An 18,701-nucleotide genomic window follows, 5' to 3' on the forward strand; every position below is an offset into this window, starting at 1 on the left:
ACAGCACAGAGCGTTACTTTGTCTGAACTATCACAGCTTATTTTGGAAATATGCCTATTTCTAAACATCTTGTTGTGGATGACCAAATTTAGAGAGCAATTTAAGGCCATGAAAAAGTACTGTTATTTTTGACTTGAGATTGAAAATTAACACCCCTATGAAAGTGGTAGCCTGTATTGCTATATCCACTCTAACAAGTTCATTAAGTCTTGTATACCTACAGCGTGTAGGATGCTATGGACACAACTATGTGTCTGCTTATGATGTGGTACGAAAGACAGGAACAACTTCAACAGAATCTGCCAAGTGTTAAAAGAATCATGTACAGTATGCTATATAAAAAAATAAAGGTGCATTTAACCAATTAGGGACTCGGGCAAGACCTTCTACAGAAGTAAACTGAGCAAAGCCTTAAGCCTGGCTCCGTTTCAAAAGACACTCAACTTTCAACTGCCATGTATTTATCCTCCAACGGGTTCAGTATTTGCTTTACCTATCCCAAGACACAAGTAAGAAGGTATTTTCATTGCTTAGAGCCTTTTGACTTCCTGGCTCTGAATGGACTTAAAAGGCATACCTTATGTAAAAAGTTCACAAGGTAGATACCTCTTTGCAGGATGTATATTTGTATATATGTTCCAAAATATAGTTCTCCAAATAAGAAAATCTCTCAATAAAATTAATCAAATACTCCAAAACGAAATAAGCAAACTCAGATTCATTTTTCAATCATCCAATCCCTTTTCCTCTATCATAGCAAAATACCAGTACATCTTAAGACATAAGTTACAGTTCATTTTACCTGGGATAGTACTAAAACTACTATCGCTAAGAACATGATAATTTATAGAAATAACTAAAATTTGAGGGTTTACTCCATGCTAAGAGCTTTTCTAAGTTCTTTACAACCAACTATTTAACCCTTACAGCCATCCTGTGAATTAGGTACTATTATCTTCTTTTTATCATAGGTTAAGACGCTATGACATAAAAGGCTACAAAATTCGCTCAAGGTTACACAGTTGGCACACAGAACTGATAAGACATGACCCCTGGGCAGAATGGCTCCATGCTCTTAATCACGATCTTATAATGACTTCCCAGTTGATAAAATAATACAGAGAAAGGTATGTATGGTTGGTCATAGGGCAAATTGTTATCCTAAATCCATTAAAAGTATTCAGAGAGTGACTATGTAGTATATGATAACTTATCCTTTAACACAGAAAAAAAATCACATTGCTTTAAAACCAGTTTCTCCCTATTATCTAAAAGCCCTGTGGCACAGAGACTTCCAGTTGTATACTAACCGCTGTACATGTCAATAATAGGAACCCCAAATCCTACCGAGGCTCAGGGATGCCCAGAGTTAAAAAACTACATTTTCCAGACTCCCTTGTTGTTAAAGCATGCCCATGAGAGTAAGACCTAGCCAATGGGCTGTAAAACAAAACTGGTGTATGCTGTTTCTAGGAAGTATCCCTAAAAGGAAGATCTTCCCTTCCCTTTCCTTTTTTTTTCTGCCTGCTGGGATGCAGATGTGATGGCTAACCTGAATCAGCAATACTACATTATGAGGCCACAGCTGGGTGGTAAGGACAGCAGAACACAAAGACAGGTGTCTAGATGCATGAACATCACACCACTTCTATGGGTGTTATGTTTTTGTAAGAGAAAGACTATCTTGTTTAAGCTACTTATGTGCTTTCTGTTGTCCCAGAAGAACCTACCCTTACAAATAAAGCCCTCTAGTCTAAATTTATGCAAACTGAATTTTAGGTAACCAAGTTACTATTTATTATTGTGAAAATATGATATAATAATTTCATGATGGTTTTAATATATCTATTAATTAATGGATATCTCCTACTCTTAGCACTTCTTTCACATTGATACTATGAAACTTAAAAATAGATACTTTTGGAAAATATATATTTATTCTTAGGTGTCAGTGAGTAACTACAGGACCTATACTATCTTAGTATTTGTCTTATTAGTCTACTGTGGTTTTAATTATCGGTATAATACATAAATGAATAAATTTATAATACATAAATGAGAGGCAATTCATGTTGGCCATTTTAAATGTATATTCAAGTAGCAAAAAAGTACAGAAATATGACAACTGCATCCAATTTATCACTTAATAGATGAATTACCATTACTGAAACATAAAGCAAAGCAGTATTTAAAGACATGGAATAACTTAAGCCAGCATTAAGGACTATTTTATATATATTTAAGTTCCTTCTCCAAATTACCTACTTACTCTCAATTAAAAAACTTAGAAAATAGAGATGATAAAATAATACACTACTTCTCTTAGGATTTAAACATACTTTCACAACTGGAGAAATGTGACTGAGAAAGGATAAAATGAAGCAATCGCTTTCTTAACATCTCTTAATGTTTATGTAGGCTGAAGCTGAAAGCCCAGTAACAAGCGAGCTCTAGTACCCTATTTGCTAAAGCTCTTATTTCCCTTTTCATACCATATACTCTTGGTTTGTTTTCACTAGCTACTCCTGAAATCCTCTTTGCTATGTCTTCCTCCTCAACTTTTTTAAACACTGAGGGCCAGTATTCACTAATAGGACTTCTCTTTCTACACTGCCTCCCTAGGTGATGTTATCTACTTCCAAAGCTTCATACATCATTATCTAAGCAGATGACTCCCACATTTATATCTCCAACTGCAACCTTTCAGCCCATACTTTTCCAGACCAGCATAGAGCACTGTCTTCCTTCCATATGGATGCTCACCCCCAAACCCTGGGTTACCTCTACATCATTCCATGTAATCTGTGCACAAATCTGTCAACAAATCCTGACTGCTCTATTATAAACACAGACCTGGATTTTATTGCTCTTCATCAGCTCCTTCTTGGTTTCCCAAGCCCATATCATTCCTATCTCTTCACAGAGTACTAGAATAACCTGACAGTCTAGTCTCAATTCAGCAGACCCCACGATACCTTTAAAATCTAAATGAGTTCATGTCCTTCTATTGCTCAAAATGCTCCCATGTTGGCCCCTCATCCTCCACCATTCTAACCACACTGGCCTCTCAGCTATTACTCAAACTTGCCAGGCATATTCCCATTCTAGGATCTACTTCCTCTTCTATTTAAAATGCATTTGCCCAGATATGATCAAAGCTGTACCTCTCCCTTCATTCAGGTATTTTAAAAGATGCCATCAGCGAACATTTTAAAATTGCAGCTTCTTTCTCTATCCCTTGACACTATTTTTTTTCTTCGTAGTATTGGTTCTTTTTGTCTCTATCCTTCATTAAAACTGAAGATCCATAAGGAGAGGACTTCATCTTTTTTATTCTCTACTGTATCTCTAGCATCTAAAACAGAGTCTAGTACATAATAGGCCCTTAAGTATTTGTTAAATGGTTGAATGAAATATCTCATTGTATTATGTAACCCATGAGCTCAATCGAAAGTTTAGTACTAAATATGTGTTTGTAGGTGGGGTATAGAAGGATGTTCTTTCAGTAAACGGAAAAATTATACAATTACGTTTTTGTTAGTTTATTTTTCTAAACTCCTTAAGAATGAGGAGAGGGAGAAAGATAAGTCTTGCTTTTTGCTCTGTCAAGATAAACTTCTCCCTTCTCCACAAATATTTTTCTTTAAAGAATACATCTAAAACATGACCTTCAAAGTTCCAATATCCAAAGTTAATGATGTCAACTCATTCCTCATCAGTGATGATAAAATTACTAAAGAACAATGTCACGCATTCTGCCAACTCCTTTTAACAACAAAAAAATTAAATCACATATTAGAATCATAAAGATATTAGGGTAGAATTAATATTAAACCAAATAATGAGAGGCAGTATGGTACAAAGTTTAAAGCACAAACTCAAGAGTCCAACCATTTCGTAGCACTGAAACTTGGACGATTATTGTTAGTAAGCCACCAGAATCACCCAGATAAAATAGGGTAAATATCTACATCTTAGCTGTGAGAATGACATATATTAATACCTACATGTAGAATCCTCAGACCAGTGTTTGGCATGTATCAAGTATTCAATACGTGATATGCATCGTGTTTTACATTATGTGTATACATGTGTGTGTTTACATCAACAAGTTATACAAATGAAAAGATCAAATATTTCCTTCTTACATGCTTTAAATATAAAGCACTATTTCCACTAGTTTGGTCATCTCTTCTAATATTTCTTCATTTTCTACATTTTACCTGTATTTCCAAATCTAGTTAGAAAGAAAATGGTTCACAGAAGTCTGGTAAAATCCACTTAGAATGTGGTCATTACCAACCTTGAATAACTCCAATCTCTGTTCAGATCCAAGGGGCAGGACAGTCATTCCTGACCTCATTCCCAAATCTCAATGCATGCCTCATAAAAGCCTAAGAATAAGATCATACAAATGCAGAAAAGACCCTTAGATCCAAAGTACCAGATCCCAAGAGAGCAAAAGAATCATTCCTTAATAAAAGCCACCAATCTAAGCAAGTTTTCAGGAAAATTAATCTAGTTAACTCTTAAAGCAGGATCCCAACATAAATTTTTTTCACTGAATTATTTACAACTTTTAAAACTTTTATCGAATCAATACTAGAAAACACACTAAGAAACACTAAGGAATACAAAGTATCAAAAACTTGTTTCAAGTAAAGTATAACTAAAGAATGACAACAAAAGCCTAAACTTAATTCATTAATCATCTGCTAAGATAATGTATCACCATAAAGTTATTATAATAAAACAATTAAGATATATGTAATTAATATTAAAATCAAGTTGAACTAACTAATGGTTGCAAAACTTTAAATTGTGACAATTTCATATGAGAATAATATTAAGAATAACAAATGGGCAATCAAGCATTGCCAGTGGCAGTATAAAGTGGCATAAAACTTAAAAATAAGTTGGCAATCTATGTCTCTAGAACCTCAAAAACAAATGTATTAAGTCTATTTTTGGAAATAAAAACAGAAAAAGCTCACTGACTTTTATTTAAAAATTTGAAATACCTAAATTTCCAATTGTAGGGGAATGGTTACACAAACTATTTTAAATGCATGTAAATAATTTTTTAAAAATTCCTAAATAAATACTGATTAAAAGTAAGAATTATTATAGAAAAATGTTTAATCATTCAACCAATAATTTAGTCCTTTCTATTTTTTTGGCACTATAATTAATGCTGATTCAAGCATGGTTCCCATGACACAGTATCATGTGAGAGAGATACGTACATTGAAAAAAAGCTACTGAATCAAGAATGAGCAAGGTACTCCATTTAAAAAGGAGTATGATTAACAATCTTTTACAGAGTAATCCACTAATGACTAGAGAGTGTTAAGGAGGCTTCACTAAAAAGATAGGGAGACTAGGGATTATAGAGATTTCCAAAAGAATATGGTGGTCTGAATGCATGTGTGCATCTTTGTTTCTTTCTGAAGCCCCTAAAATGACAGTACACAAGTTTTAAAGAGGCATAACTTCACCAGGACAAAGAAAATGAGGCAGGATCACAGAAGCATTGTCAAATTGTTGGAAACTGTGAACATGAATGGTTGAGTGGTCACCTGCCTTTGTAGACCAGAAATCACTGACAACACTGAAACCTAAACTGGTGTGTATATGGGAAAACTACCCACAAACAAGCTGTTTACTGTAATAGATAGCTAGAGAGGTTCAGAAATTAAGAAAGCTCTAGTTCTCACTGACAATAGATGTGCAGTAGAGAATCAGAGAGACACATGGACCCCCTCTTCGGCTTTTCTAAAGCAACTAGAAATCAGGTCTCTAACTCCCAGGCAGAAGAATGGAAGACATACATCCAGTGTTCATTTCCTGAACCCAAAGAAAAGACCTAAATACAGACATGGTGAGAGTACTACCTTGTTGGCTTATAGCAATGCTTACTAATTTATACACCCCAGCTACATACACAGAGCTTCCAATCACCATTTTTGTGTCTCATCTTTAAAAATGAACAGAGAGGAAAGGATCATAAGGTATTTGATGAACACCTCCAGCATAAGTAGAACAACAAAACCAAACAAAAAGAAAAGAGGAACTCAGACGTATAAACAATACAAGGAAATGGAAAAATAATCTTCAGAAACTACAATACAGTGTTCAAGGACAAGCACACAGAGAAAAGTTCTGTGAATTTTTTTTAAAGAGGGTCTTAAAAGTTCTTCAGAAAAAAGTTTTGAAATGCAAAACAACAAAAGGCTGAACAATAATAAATGAGGAAATGTCTTCAAAAGCAAAACAAAAGATAAAACAATGAGAAACAGAAAAGCAGAGGAGTATAGAAGTTTATAGGAACAGCAATTCCTGAAAGAGAAATACTAAAAATAGAAGGGAAGAAATTATCAAAAATATGAAAAATGTCCAAGAACTGAAAGAAATCAATCTCCAAATTAAAAAGATCCAAAGACTGGGGCGCCTCGGTGGCTCAGTGGGTTAAGCTTCTGTCTTTGGCTCAGGTCATGATCTCAGGGTTCTGGGATCCAGCCCCACATCAGCACTCTGCTAAGCAGGGAGACTGCTTTCCCTCTGCCCCCACCTGCCTCTCTGCCCACTTATGAGTTCTCTCTCTGTTAAATAAATAAATAAAATATTTAAAAAGAAAATAAAAAGACCCAATGAGGGGTGCCTGGGTGGCTCAGTGGGTTAAGCGTCTGCCTTCGCTCAAGTCATGATCCCAGGGTCCTGGGATGGAGCCCCAGGTCCATGGGCTTCCTGCTCAGCAGGGAGCTGCTTCTCACTTTTCCTCTGCCCCTCCCAGCCTTGTGTGCCTGCTCTCACTTTCAAATAAAAAAAAATAATAAATAAAATCTTAAAAAAAAAAAAAGACTCAATGGATGTTCAGTAAAGGAAATAAAAAAATGGAAGGAAGGAAGAAAGGAATGAAGGCAGGCAGTCTCCCTCCCCTGCACACTGGAAGATCCATATATCATTATTATGAAATTTCAGAACCACAAACATGAAAATATCTTAAAAGCTTCCAGAAAGAAAGACAAAAAATTTAAAAACACAAAATAAGGCAATCAATCATACAAATGAACAGATTTAAGAGTGGTAATACACTTATAGTAACCATGTAAGATAAAAGACAATGAGGTCACATTTCCAATATTCTCACTCGATTACCAATATATAGCTCCACATCAGCCTATCATCTTACATAGTACAATAAACATATTTTTATAGATATGAGATATAAAATGTATGTCCCACCTGAAGGAATACTGTAAGAAAGGCCCAATAACACAAAAATTATAGAGCATTAAAAAAAGGCTATGAGATCATGACAGGGATTACAGAGGAAAAAGGAACTCCTAGTGTTATGGAAGTCCCACAGTGACAGTTATGAAAGGCTGCAAGAAGGATGCCTTCAATGGCAGGAAAATTAAGAAAATAAAATCAATCTAAGATTATTTGAGGTTTTCAGATATATTGAAAGAAGCTTCAGGGTTCTATTGATCAATTTTGGGATGAATTAGTGACAAGTACTTTGATAACAAAGCAATCAAACCAAAAGAGACAATTATTAATTTCAGGAGAAAGATATAAGGGGGAAAAAGTTACATTATGATCAAAACATGTGAGGTTCATCTATGAATATTTGCACTGTCATCCCAATACACCTCCTAATTTAAATCAAAATGGTCCATAACCATTTTGAGAGGACAGAGCAGGGTAAGTGTTGGGGGATGGGTAAGCCAAAGTGCAGAGTCAACAAATAATACCTAAATTGTAGGAGATTTATGAACCTAAGCATATTATTTACAAATAATTACAGGAAGAATCCATTAAAAAAAAAGTTGAAAGGAGCCACCTCTAAGGAATGAGAATCTGTAGCAAATAGAGAAAAGATGACGGCTTCTATTTTTCATTATATAACCCTTATGGCACTACTTGACTTTTTAACCTAGGTACCTATATTTTTTAAGCTAATTTTTAAAAAAATTAACCAGGTTTGAGGACTGATAAAGATTTGAGTATTTCAAGTAGTTGAAGTTTATATGTAGAAAAAGAAAAGAGTAGAAAAATTATATACCAAATTATCAAACATGGTTATTTTAGTTTGTGGAAATAACTGATGACTGAAAAAAATATTTTTTCCAGTTTTCCCAGATTTTCTTTAATGAACATGTGTTACTTTTTTTGTAATAAGAAAACGAATATTTAAAAAAGATAAAGTCCTATACTCTGGAGGGAAAACCTTCATTAGAGAGTCTCAGATGCCCTTCAAATACTATAAGCAATTAAAATCCATAAGCCTAATTATCTCAAGTACTCACTTTTATCATGACAAATTCTATATAAAATATATTTCTTGTTTTGTTTCCAATTTAAAAGTAAAGTTATAAGCCCATAATAATGTCCCAATGAAGATCTGTGGTAAAAACATGCTTTTAGTAAACCCATATATGCTCTGAATAAATAACTGTAATTTTTAAAAAAATGCATTGTGGTTTCTGATGGGTTTTAGTTTAAAAAAGAAAAAAATAACTGCAGCTTGTTGTAACTCAAATTGTTTAAATTAAGTCAAAACTGCCTGGAAGAAATAACAACTCAACTATGTTTTCAAATTTAATAATACTGTTGCTAATTATGTAAAAATAATATTGTTGCTAATTACCTCCTGTTGCAACTACCTGAGAAGAAATATAAATAAAACTCAGGATAACATACTTCAAGTAAGTTTTCTAAAACAAGAACTTTTACAAACACATTTTCACAATTTCCTTTTCAATCTGCAGGCATTCTCACTGACTACAAATATAAAATCTTGAAAATTGTACTTTCCATAAGATGAATTAAATCCTGAATAGCTGGAGGATAAAATATTAAGATTATCAGGCATATGACAATAGTGATCATCTTAAAGTCAAAATAACTTAAGAAAATGTACACAGTAAATGATTTATTTCAAAGTTGTTAATGACCTTTTTCTTATTTATCAAAGATCTGTGGTCTACAGGAAAAATAAAAAGCAAGGGGAAAGAATATTAAATCTGACTCCTTTTTAGAATAAAAGGAAAGATTTCTTTAAAGACTGAAAGCACATACAGTAATCCCTCATCTTTTTTTGAAGATATTCTATTATACATGATTTTCATTTATACTTTCTAGCACTTATGAAAATTCTGACTACAGGAAACACAAGTGGGCTGACAAAAACTAAAATTAGTTCTGAGAGATGCATTCCTCTCTCTGCCAGAGAATCAGTGAGGTCAGTGTATGAGGAACCTAAGAGAACAGACATAACTGCTTGGGCATATATATTACTGGTATGAATTTTATTTTGTACCATTGTATTTTAATAAATATCATTAAGGCTTTTACAACTTTTCATAGATCTCTTTGATCTTGTTCCCCTATTCCAGAGTTTCTCCAAGTGGCTATTTATACAACCTGGAGTGCACAGTCTCTTTGAGTAGGGTCCTGAAACCTGCCTAATAAATACCTCTTAGAGTTTCAGAATCTCTGCCCAGCTTGAAAGTTAAGCTCCAAAATGTAAATTCTCACACCACAGACTTTTAGAAATATATACAAGTTACTCTGTGACTTTGTACTGCAAATTTACATTAAGGCCAGCTGAAGAGAATCAGAGGGAAAAGAACAATAGAAGAAAAGAGGCAAGAATTTATCTGATACTATGGCAACCACTTATTGCCTAACACAGAAATAATTCCTTATTTTCTCAGAAGTTATCTTTCTTAAAATAGCAGAGATTCTACTTCAGGAGTCTTGGAAAATAAAAGTTTAGCAGTTAAGTAATAAAAAATGATGCTAGACACACAAAAATACATACTAAATAAAAAGTTTTAAAGGCATCCACTTTTAAACATGTATTGGCATAAGATCATATTCAATCCATTTTCCTGAATTCCTTTTAATTGTTCAGGGAACATTGGTAAAGTCATTGTGACTTGCTAAAACAGATCTTTCTAAGAACTCTTACATCATGGTATTTCTACAGTTTTCAATTTTTTTTTTCAGTTGAAATTAAATTTTTTTGTTTACTCTTATACTTTTGGGGAGTATGCAATTTTTGGCAAAAATGCTTACACAGTAAGACCTTTTTGCAAATTGCTGAGGGCAGGGAGGGAAGAGATTTAATAATAATCACTGTCTTGTTCTTTTGTTCAAAGCACAATGAACTGACCTACACATACATAAAAAGATCACAGATCATTTAACATAGGTATTCAAATACAAAACTGCAGTATCACAAAGCATGATCTACTTTAACCATTAAAAGAATACATATTTGTTCTTCCTTTGAAAGGAAAAATATTTGCCAAGAATGAAGACAGTTATCAGAAAACAGGATGTTAATGGCAAGAAACCACTGCAAAATAAATAAAATTGATCAGTATGATTAATACTGAGGAAAGCATAGACTGGTGTGTTAGTGTTCCTGATCTGGAGCAAAAGACGGCACGTGTTCCCTAAGGCTGGCTGAGCAGTTACATCCCATCAGCACTGGGTAGCCCTCAAGCTATGCCAGGACTTGTCTGCTTTCAATTCGTCCAAAGTGACAAGCTCTTCCATAATCCCTGGCCCCCTCTGTCTGGCTGACACTTTCCCCCAATATTTTTTCATCTTTGTGCTGTTCAAGCTTCAGGTCTTAGCTTACTTTACTCCACAGATAAATTAAGTACTCCCCTCCCCTTACATATTACCTCCCCAAGTACCTTATCATCTCACTCCACAGCACTTCTAACATTCTGTGGTTAGAGGTATGGATTTTACGTATATAGAATTATATAAGTATATTACATGTATATATGTATACTATACATATGATAAGGTCCCTCTTTCCCTAGTAGGCTATAAATCCCACAAATACAGAGACTATGTATGTTTTACACAATTACACCCAAGGTCTTGGACCCTGCCTGGTATAAAAGTGGACACACTTAGTGGAAGAAGTGCATCCAGAACTCCCATCTTTGTCTGCCATCTCTTCACACCTGTAGAACCACAATGACACAAGACCCTTCCTACCTGCTATGTTAAACCACAAAACCTAAACATCAAACAATGGAGGTTCCCTACTGACCTGTAAAAATCACTTGAGGGTGGGAAAATGAAAACAAGCTGTAGAGAAGTATTTTGGGCTGCAGTGGGGATGGGAGGACCCTCTGTTAGTTCTATCAGTCAATTCTCAGGCCAGTAACTTGCCAGACTTCCTTGGGATTCCAGAGAGCTGCTTCATTGTTTTCCTTTGGCTGACACTAAATCTTACCTTGAGTAGTTTTCTCCAATGCAAATTTATAGTTTCTGCCTTTCCTCTCTGTGGAAGCCAGCCTCTACGTTGGCCTCCATGACTGATACCTGCCTCCCAGTATTCACATCTCTGGAGTAGCAGAACCCTCCCCAGTTGAGCAGGGATGGCCTATGTAGCTATTAGGATGTCATGGAAATCATGGTATGAGACTTCTGAAGCTGGGTCATAGAAGACACTGGGACATTCACTTTGAGCTTTATCTTTGCTCTGGGGGATCCACCAAATACATCGTGAGGACACTCCAGAAGTCCCATGTTAGAGTCCACATGGTGAGCAACTGAGTTCTCATGCCAATGGCCTGGGTTAACTTACCAGCCACATGAGTGAGCCACCCTGGAAAAGGAACTCCAGCCCCATTCAAGGCTCCACATGACTACTACCTCATAAGATCCTCAGCCAGAACCAAGCAACTAATTTAACTCCTGAATTCTAACCTACAGAAATTATGTGAGATAATAAATGTTTATTGTTTTAAGCTGCTAAACTTAGGGGTAATTTGTTATACAAATTATACATAATACATAACAACATAATCTCTCATTACTTAAGTTCCTGTGGAAAATATTCTATATGAAAATTTTCTAGAAACTTTTATCATTAATAGAAAGGGAAAGAAGAAATTAATTAAAAAAAATTTACCCTACAACTCCCTTTTCCCTTTCCCTTAGGTCCCATAAAGAAGACAAAGCAAATGGCAGACTTTCTGAAAACATTTAAAAAGGATAAAATAAGATTCATTTCTTTTTTTCTTTCTGAAAAAAAAAAAAAAAAAAAAAAAGAAAAGAAAAGACTTTTCTTGCATTAAACAGAAGACAGAATTTTCTGAAAAGAATTAAAGATGAGACAGAAGAGATGGGACAGAGGCTGAAGTGCTGTCCTGAAGATGAGGAATGGAAAAAAGCAGAAAGTTCAGAGATTGGCTGCTTCTGTTTTGTCACAACCTTGCTTTAAGCAGAGTTTACTGAGGTCCCTCCCAAAGAAAATGGGCAATGATCAGAATATGAGGAGGAAGATATAAAATATGATATCCCAGAAGGCAGTGAAGTCTGTACTAATAAGGAAAGAAAAATATGTAGCAGCACTTGGGTATCAGGATCATTTTAAGTAAGTTTATGATGGCAGTATGCAGAAGTCTTATTTCTATTTCTATGCAGAGAAGATGTCTCAATTTTTAAAATTTTTTTTCTCTTTTAATGTCCTCCCATAATAAATGTGGAACATAAAATACTCCAATTAGAAACAGAGAATTGGGGGCACCTAGGTGGCTCAGTGGGTTAAAGCCTCTGACTTCAGCTTGGGTCATGGTCCCAGGGTTCTGGGATTGAGCCCCTGCTTGGACTCTCTGCTCAGCAGGGAGCCTGCTTCCCTTCCTCTCTCTCTGGCCATCTGCCTACTTGTGATCTCTGTCTGTCTGTCAAATAAAAAATAAAATCTTAAAAAAAAAAAAAAAAAAAGAGAAAGAAACAGAGATTTGCACCATAATTCCAGAAGGTGGTACTGACCACATTTTCTCCCTTCCCACCGCCAAAGATAATTTTCCTAACAAATGAGTTCTGAACACATTTGAGAATTTTTTTTAATTATTAAATTCCTTCTTAGCCTTAGGCTGCTTCCATTTTCTTTTCAAAGTCTTCTTTCTAGGTTTCTCTCCAGTTTTATTATAACACAGACTTTAGAAAAAAAGAAAACCTGAGATAATTCTCCAGCAGAGAATGTTTTCTCTTAACATCTTCAAAAGACCTTTTTAAAGATGACTAGGAGAAACAACAATGAGAAATGTTTCATTATTTACTGGTAACAGTTATGATGACTTTGCCTTGTATAAGAATTTCTAAGAGTTTTCTTTTTAGATTGGCCAAAGAAATAAATAGATAAACTTCTTCGTAATCATAAACTGCTGGATTCTATTATTAAACAGAGGATCTAAGACAAATGCTACTAGAACTGTCAGAGCAACAGTGAAAGAGAACAAGACCCCAATATACAGATACTAAAAAAATTGGATTGGGTTTTGATTAGAAGCCCCCCAGATCCCCCCAAAAACCCAAAGTATAATAGTCTTTATTAGTTTGGGAGAATTACCATTGCCAGACACTGTTAACAATCATTAACCTCTTGAGCTTTTCAAGCTCCTTAAAAATAAAGGAATTACAAAAGACCAGGAAACGCCTTTATAAGCAAAATCCAGAAACACAACAAAATGTTTAGGTATCTGATCGGTATTACCAACACAGCCTCAAGACACCACCTTGCTTTGGGGCGCCTGGGTGGCTCAGTAGGTAAAGCCTCTGCCTTCAGAGGTCAAGATCCCAGGATCTGGTACTGAGCCCAGCATCTGGCTCTCTGCTCAGCAGGGAGCCTGCTTCCTCCTCTCTCTCTCTCTCTCTCTCTCTCTGCCTGCCTCTCTACTTGTAATCTCTGTCAAATAAATAAATAATCTCTATTTGTCTTAAAAAAAAAAGATACCACCTTGCTGCCAACACTTAAGTTCTAGAGTTTTAGGCTAAATCTTTCAAGGGAATTCTTACTTGGCTTTATAGAACTAAAAATGTGGAAAAAATTACCAAGTAGCCCATGGTTTTGATTCACTGAGAGATGCTGAGCCAGAACCAACCAGTTAAGCTGTTCCTGAGTTCCTGACCCACAGAACTGTGTGACGTCATAAATGTTTGTGTTATTTTAAGCTGCTAAATTCTGGGATAATTTATTATGCAACAATCTCTTATCACCCAAGTAAGTGCACAGTTTGCCAGATTTTCACCATGAATATAAAAGGCAATGAGATATAGTGTACAAAGAAATATAATTAGTAACATGTAATATACAAATGAAAACAAGTATGTTAATGAAATATTGTCAGATACAGTTAACAATAAGACTAATACTCTAAGATCTTTTTCCTAATCTGCTTCAAGTTTTATGAAACCCTAGGAGAAGCTACTACAAAAGATCCCCCTTTAAAACCCTATGACAGTAGAAGAAAAATGGAAAAGAAGTTAACTCGGGGCAATTATAGGTTGGAATTATAAATTCAAGTATTATAAGGATTTTTTTAAAAATTTCTATATTTGATAGAGTCCTAGAAAAGTGACTATACTATACACTTAGATCCTCCAGCAAACTGCAAAATATCTCTAAACAGGGGCTTTTTCTTAGATAACAAGTCAAGAGACAGGGGCTTACATTTCTCTCTGCATAAATCAGCATAAATCTAAATAAGCTACAATGGAAAAAGTAGGACATTTCACAAAGGTTTTTATTAACATACATAATAGAATCTTACAGATGACATAGGTGCTACTTAGTGCTAATTTTCATATAAAAAATGGTGAGATAAACACAATTCAGTGCATGATATAAGAAATAAAAAAAAGTCACCTACCCTTAAGAGGATCATGTTCTGCTCTCATAATATCAATAAGGGAATTTTCCAAAGAGTGCATGTTCAAACTGTCATACATTCTACTTCGATCCTAGAAGAGAAAAAAAAAAAGACTTAATATGATGTATACAGCTTTTTAAAAAACTGGTGATAAATATACCATCTAAACCTCCTTACATAAAATAGGACATCTGATTAATATAATATTACTAATCACTTGCATTCCAAGATAATATCAGTAACTAAGGATCCCATGAGTTATACTATCTCTTGTATTGGAGAATATTCCATTTACTATATTCATCTCAAAAAATCACACATCAAGAGTAATCTTATTTCACTGGAAGCATTAATAGAGTAAAATAATTTCTATTGTTACCTCAACTTATAAAGATTTCCGATATGTTATACACAAAGCATTTTTAGTTGTTATTTAACTTCTAAGCTTTTCTCATATATCTAGGAAGACACCAGCACTTAAAAAATAAATAGTTTGGGGGAAAGGAATTAATCCCATAATGGCACCATACTTTAAATATCTATCAAACAGCGTACATTACTTGACTAGTCAGAATTTCATAATAATACATTAACATCCCATACAGTTAATATCAAAAGCATGAACTACTATCAGAACAAAGACTAACACCTAGAATACTTATATCTAAATCTTGTTCCCTAGTAAGTCCTCACATATTGGTCTCTGCATTTCTAAATCCTCTTTTCCTCCACAGCCTGAAAAGAAGGCAGGGATGGAGGGAGGAGAGTGGAAAGTAGTCTCATCTCAACAAGTTTCCTACCTCAAGTTCCAGAACAAAGTCTTTTTGTAGATGGAGGTCTTGTTTGTTATATGTTAAATCTGTCAACCTACTTACCAGGGGGAATTTGATTCTTTAATGCCTATGAATTTATACTGTTTTTCTGCACAACACATCCTCAATGTACTTGAACAAATATACATGGGGAACTACCATAGCAAGCTCTGGCCCTGCCCCTTAAATCATCCAAATGTCAGTGATGACTCCCACCCACTTAACTGTGTGTAGGTGTTTGTCCAAGTGCATGTACACGAAAGAGAGGAAGGGCAGGCCATTTTTAACTCTCAAAAAATGATTGATACTTAAAAAGAAAATGTAAGGGTAAGAAAAATGGGGGGGGGGGGAGTCTCTACAGAAATCATAAGCACTTCTTAGCCTGAGTCTGTGAACTTCAAGAACAACTATGAAATCTCTGAGATTATATACAATATTCTGTATGTGTGTATACACATTTTTTTTTTCCTGAAGAAAAGGGCTTCCTCAGTTTTCCATAGGAGTCCATAATCCAGAGACGATTCAGAGCCAGTCTTTTAGGAAGCTAAAGAAAAACATAAAAAGTTTTTCCTGAAAATACGTTGATTTATTTGCTCCATCAAGCAGAGTAAATGAATCAGGGCTGTGAGCTTTTAAAGCCATGGGGCTAGAATCAGTATTGTAGACTAAACAAATTGCTGTTGGAATTTAGAAGTGTGCAAAGTAATACTAAAATGGTAGACTGCTAGACCCGTTGCTCTTACTCCACTTTATCACCATACAGCTGTACTGGTACTCCTTACTTTATTTTTACATCACTAACAATGACTTTGCTTGGTGGGGGAGGCACAGAGAATCACTGAACTAGAATAGTGGTTCTCTCACTGGAACATGCTTCAGAATCATCTGGAAGGTTGCCAAACACACAGATCGCTGGAACCCAGATTTCTGGGACTCTGCTCAGCGTCTGAAATTCAACAGGTTTAGAGCGGCCCCTGAAAATCCGTATTTACAGTAGGTTCCCAGGTGATAAGTAAGACTGCTAGTCCAGCGATCATACTTTAAGAAGTGCAGAGCCTCTTGATCTTGAGTAAGCTACTAAACCGTTATAGGCTCTGTTCTATCTTTTAGAAAAGAAAAAAAAAAAACATTGTTTCAGACTAGACAATGCCTAAATTCCACCTTAAAAATAATGGAAGAGTAAAAGACTCAAAGTACTATGTAATAAATGAAATAAAACTGGAAGAGAGGACAGCATGGCCCTTGGGCAAAAATGACATACAATTTTAGTATTATTTCCATCTTCTGTGCTTCCACTACGTTATGTTCGTAACTAATTTGTTGATTTCCCTGCCTTACCAACTAAACTAAGTTAATTAGAAGTAGGGACCTTCTAATTATGGAATATAGCTAGCTCTCAAATGTTTATTGAATGAGTAGTACTCTATCTCTACTATAAAAATTTTGCAAATTGAAGTTGAGCTCTGTGAGGGCAAAGACAGTTTAGGACCATAATGTCTTCTTAGAATTCTCCATGGAATACTTAGATGTTAACTGACAAAACTAAGGCAAGATATATTAAACATATTTAAATTTGATGAAAAAACATAAGCTATCATGATGAAAATTATATATATATAATTAACTAAAAAAAAACCCTCAGGTACTACAAGTTCTAAGATATATTAGAAATACTTTATATTCTATTTACCTTAAATTCTTGCAAAGAAAACATGTATGGTTCAGGGATATCTTCTCAGGCTGCTGTTTTTTGAATGGAATCAGACTATACCCCATCACAGTGGACCTATGAACTTAATTAATGGTAAGTATTACCATTATACTTAACATAACATAACAAATGATGTTATGATGTTTCTCACGCCTTTTTTTTTCTGTTCACACACTAATTCCATTCAAGTATTGTGATCTTGCTTTAGAGCAAAATTTAAAGTAAAATTAAAGAAGTAACTCCATATACATGGTCAATGGGAAATATTTAAGCTAAGAAGGGAAATATATAAGCAAGCTATTCAATAAATATTGGTGACCACTAGGTAATCAAGAGATAGTGGTTATTCAAAAAATCTGCATGTATTTATAGCTTTAGCTTTAATGTCTACATCTAACTCATAAAGAGTGTGATGCCCACTTCCTAAGGCCCCTTATTTTCCCTTGCATTTCAAGTCTCTCATCATGAATCACACTCCTGCTTTAGCAAAGAAAATAACATTAAGCTATTATAAAACTATAAGCTTACTTATACTTAGGGAGTATCAGCTATACCCCACATGATTTTTAAAGCACTGAACACAAAATAGCCTTAAGCAGGCAAACAGCGCATGACAACTCAAAATCACTTTCTAGATTTAATGAAACCTATAGGCTCATTTTCAAAAGGTAGAGATAACTCCATTGAATAAAATATGGGGATTAGAACAACTTCTGGAAAAAAAAAAAAAAACAGAAGCAAATCTGATTATAAATCAAATAAGGCTATTAGAAAAATCTGTCTTCACACAAACTGCCACTGGTTTAAAAACTAAATGTAAATCCTGTAACTATTTTAAGGTAAACATAAGCACACCAAAACTGATTAGCACACATATGGAAAATCATTGCAATGTAACTTATATTTATTACTACATGACTATTTGAAAACAGCCAAGATGTTTCACAAAAATAAGAATCTCTGTGAGGTAGTTTACCCCAATCTATTTAAAGTATGAAAATTATCTGGCAAAGAATCAACTTAAATGGGTTTTCAGAAACTGAGATTACAGAATCCCACAGCAGTGAACAGGCAAAATTGAAGAAAACATTTTCAGGAAAACTACAATCTATTATAATATTTTATTACTTTCATAAACCCAGACATTTGCCATAAAGACTTAGAGAAGCAAAAATACAGTCCTAGAAAGACTGAAAAATGCAGAAAGAACAAAGTAATCCTAAATAAGGAACTTAAAAAAAGATTAGACATGCTAAAAAATAAAGAGGTCAAGAATATTAAAATTAGTACAACAAAAAGAACTTGAACTTAATTAAAAGGGGACTTTTCAATGGGATGTTTTATTTGTACTTTGATATATTCAAAACCCTGTCTCATTTCAAAAGGAATGATCAAGCAGAACATTTTCCTCTTGAAAATGAAGTATCCACTATCCACCTAAGGAAAAGGGAGATGGGATTATAGGAAAACCCTATACTGTCATAT

The 18,701-nt window shown here is 34.6% G+C and overlaps 1 protein-coding gene across 7 annotated transcripts in view; it reads right to left on the reverse strand.

Annotated features, from left to right (window-relative positions):
• Positions 1-18,701, reverse strand: part of CPEB2 (cytoplasmic polyadenylation element binding protein 2) — a 68,593-nt gene that overhangs the window by 39,925 nt on the left and 9,967 nt on the right. For 6 of the 7 annotated variants that reach the window (XM_045994772.1, XM_045994769.1, XM_045994766.1 and 3 more), the window contains one exon: positions 14,694-14,784. In XM_045994772.1, the coding sequence (XP_045850728.1) occupies positions 14,694-14,784 (91 nt within the window). Of the gene's footprint in view, positions 1-4,303; positions 4,324-14,693; positions 14,785-18,701 lie in introns of those variants that run through there. The other variant, XM_045994775.1, reaches the window with a different exon arrangement.

Source organism: Meles meles, chromosome 2 (genome assembly GCF_922984935.1).
Source record: "Meles meles chromosome 2, mMelMel3.1 paternal haplotype, whole genome shotgun sequence".
NCBI lineage: Eukaryota > Metazoa > Chordata > Mammalia > Carnivora > Mustelidae > Meles > Meles meles.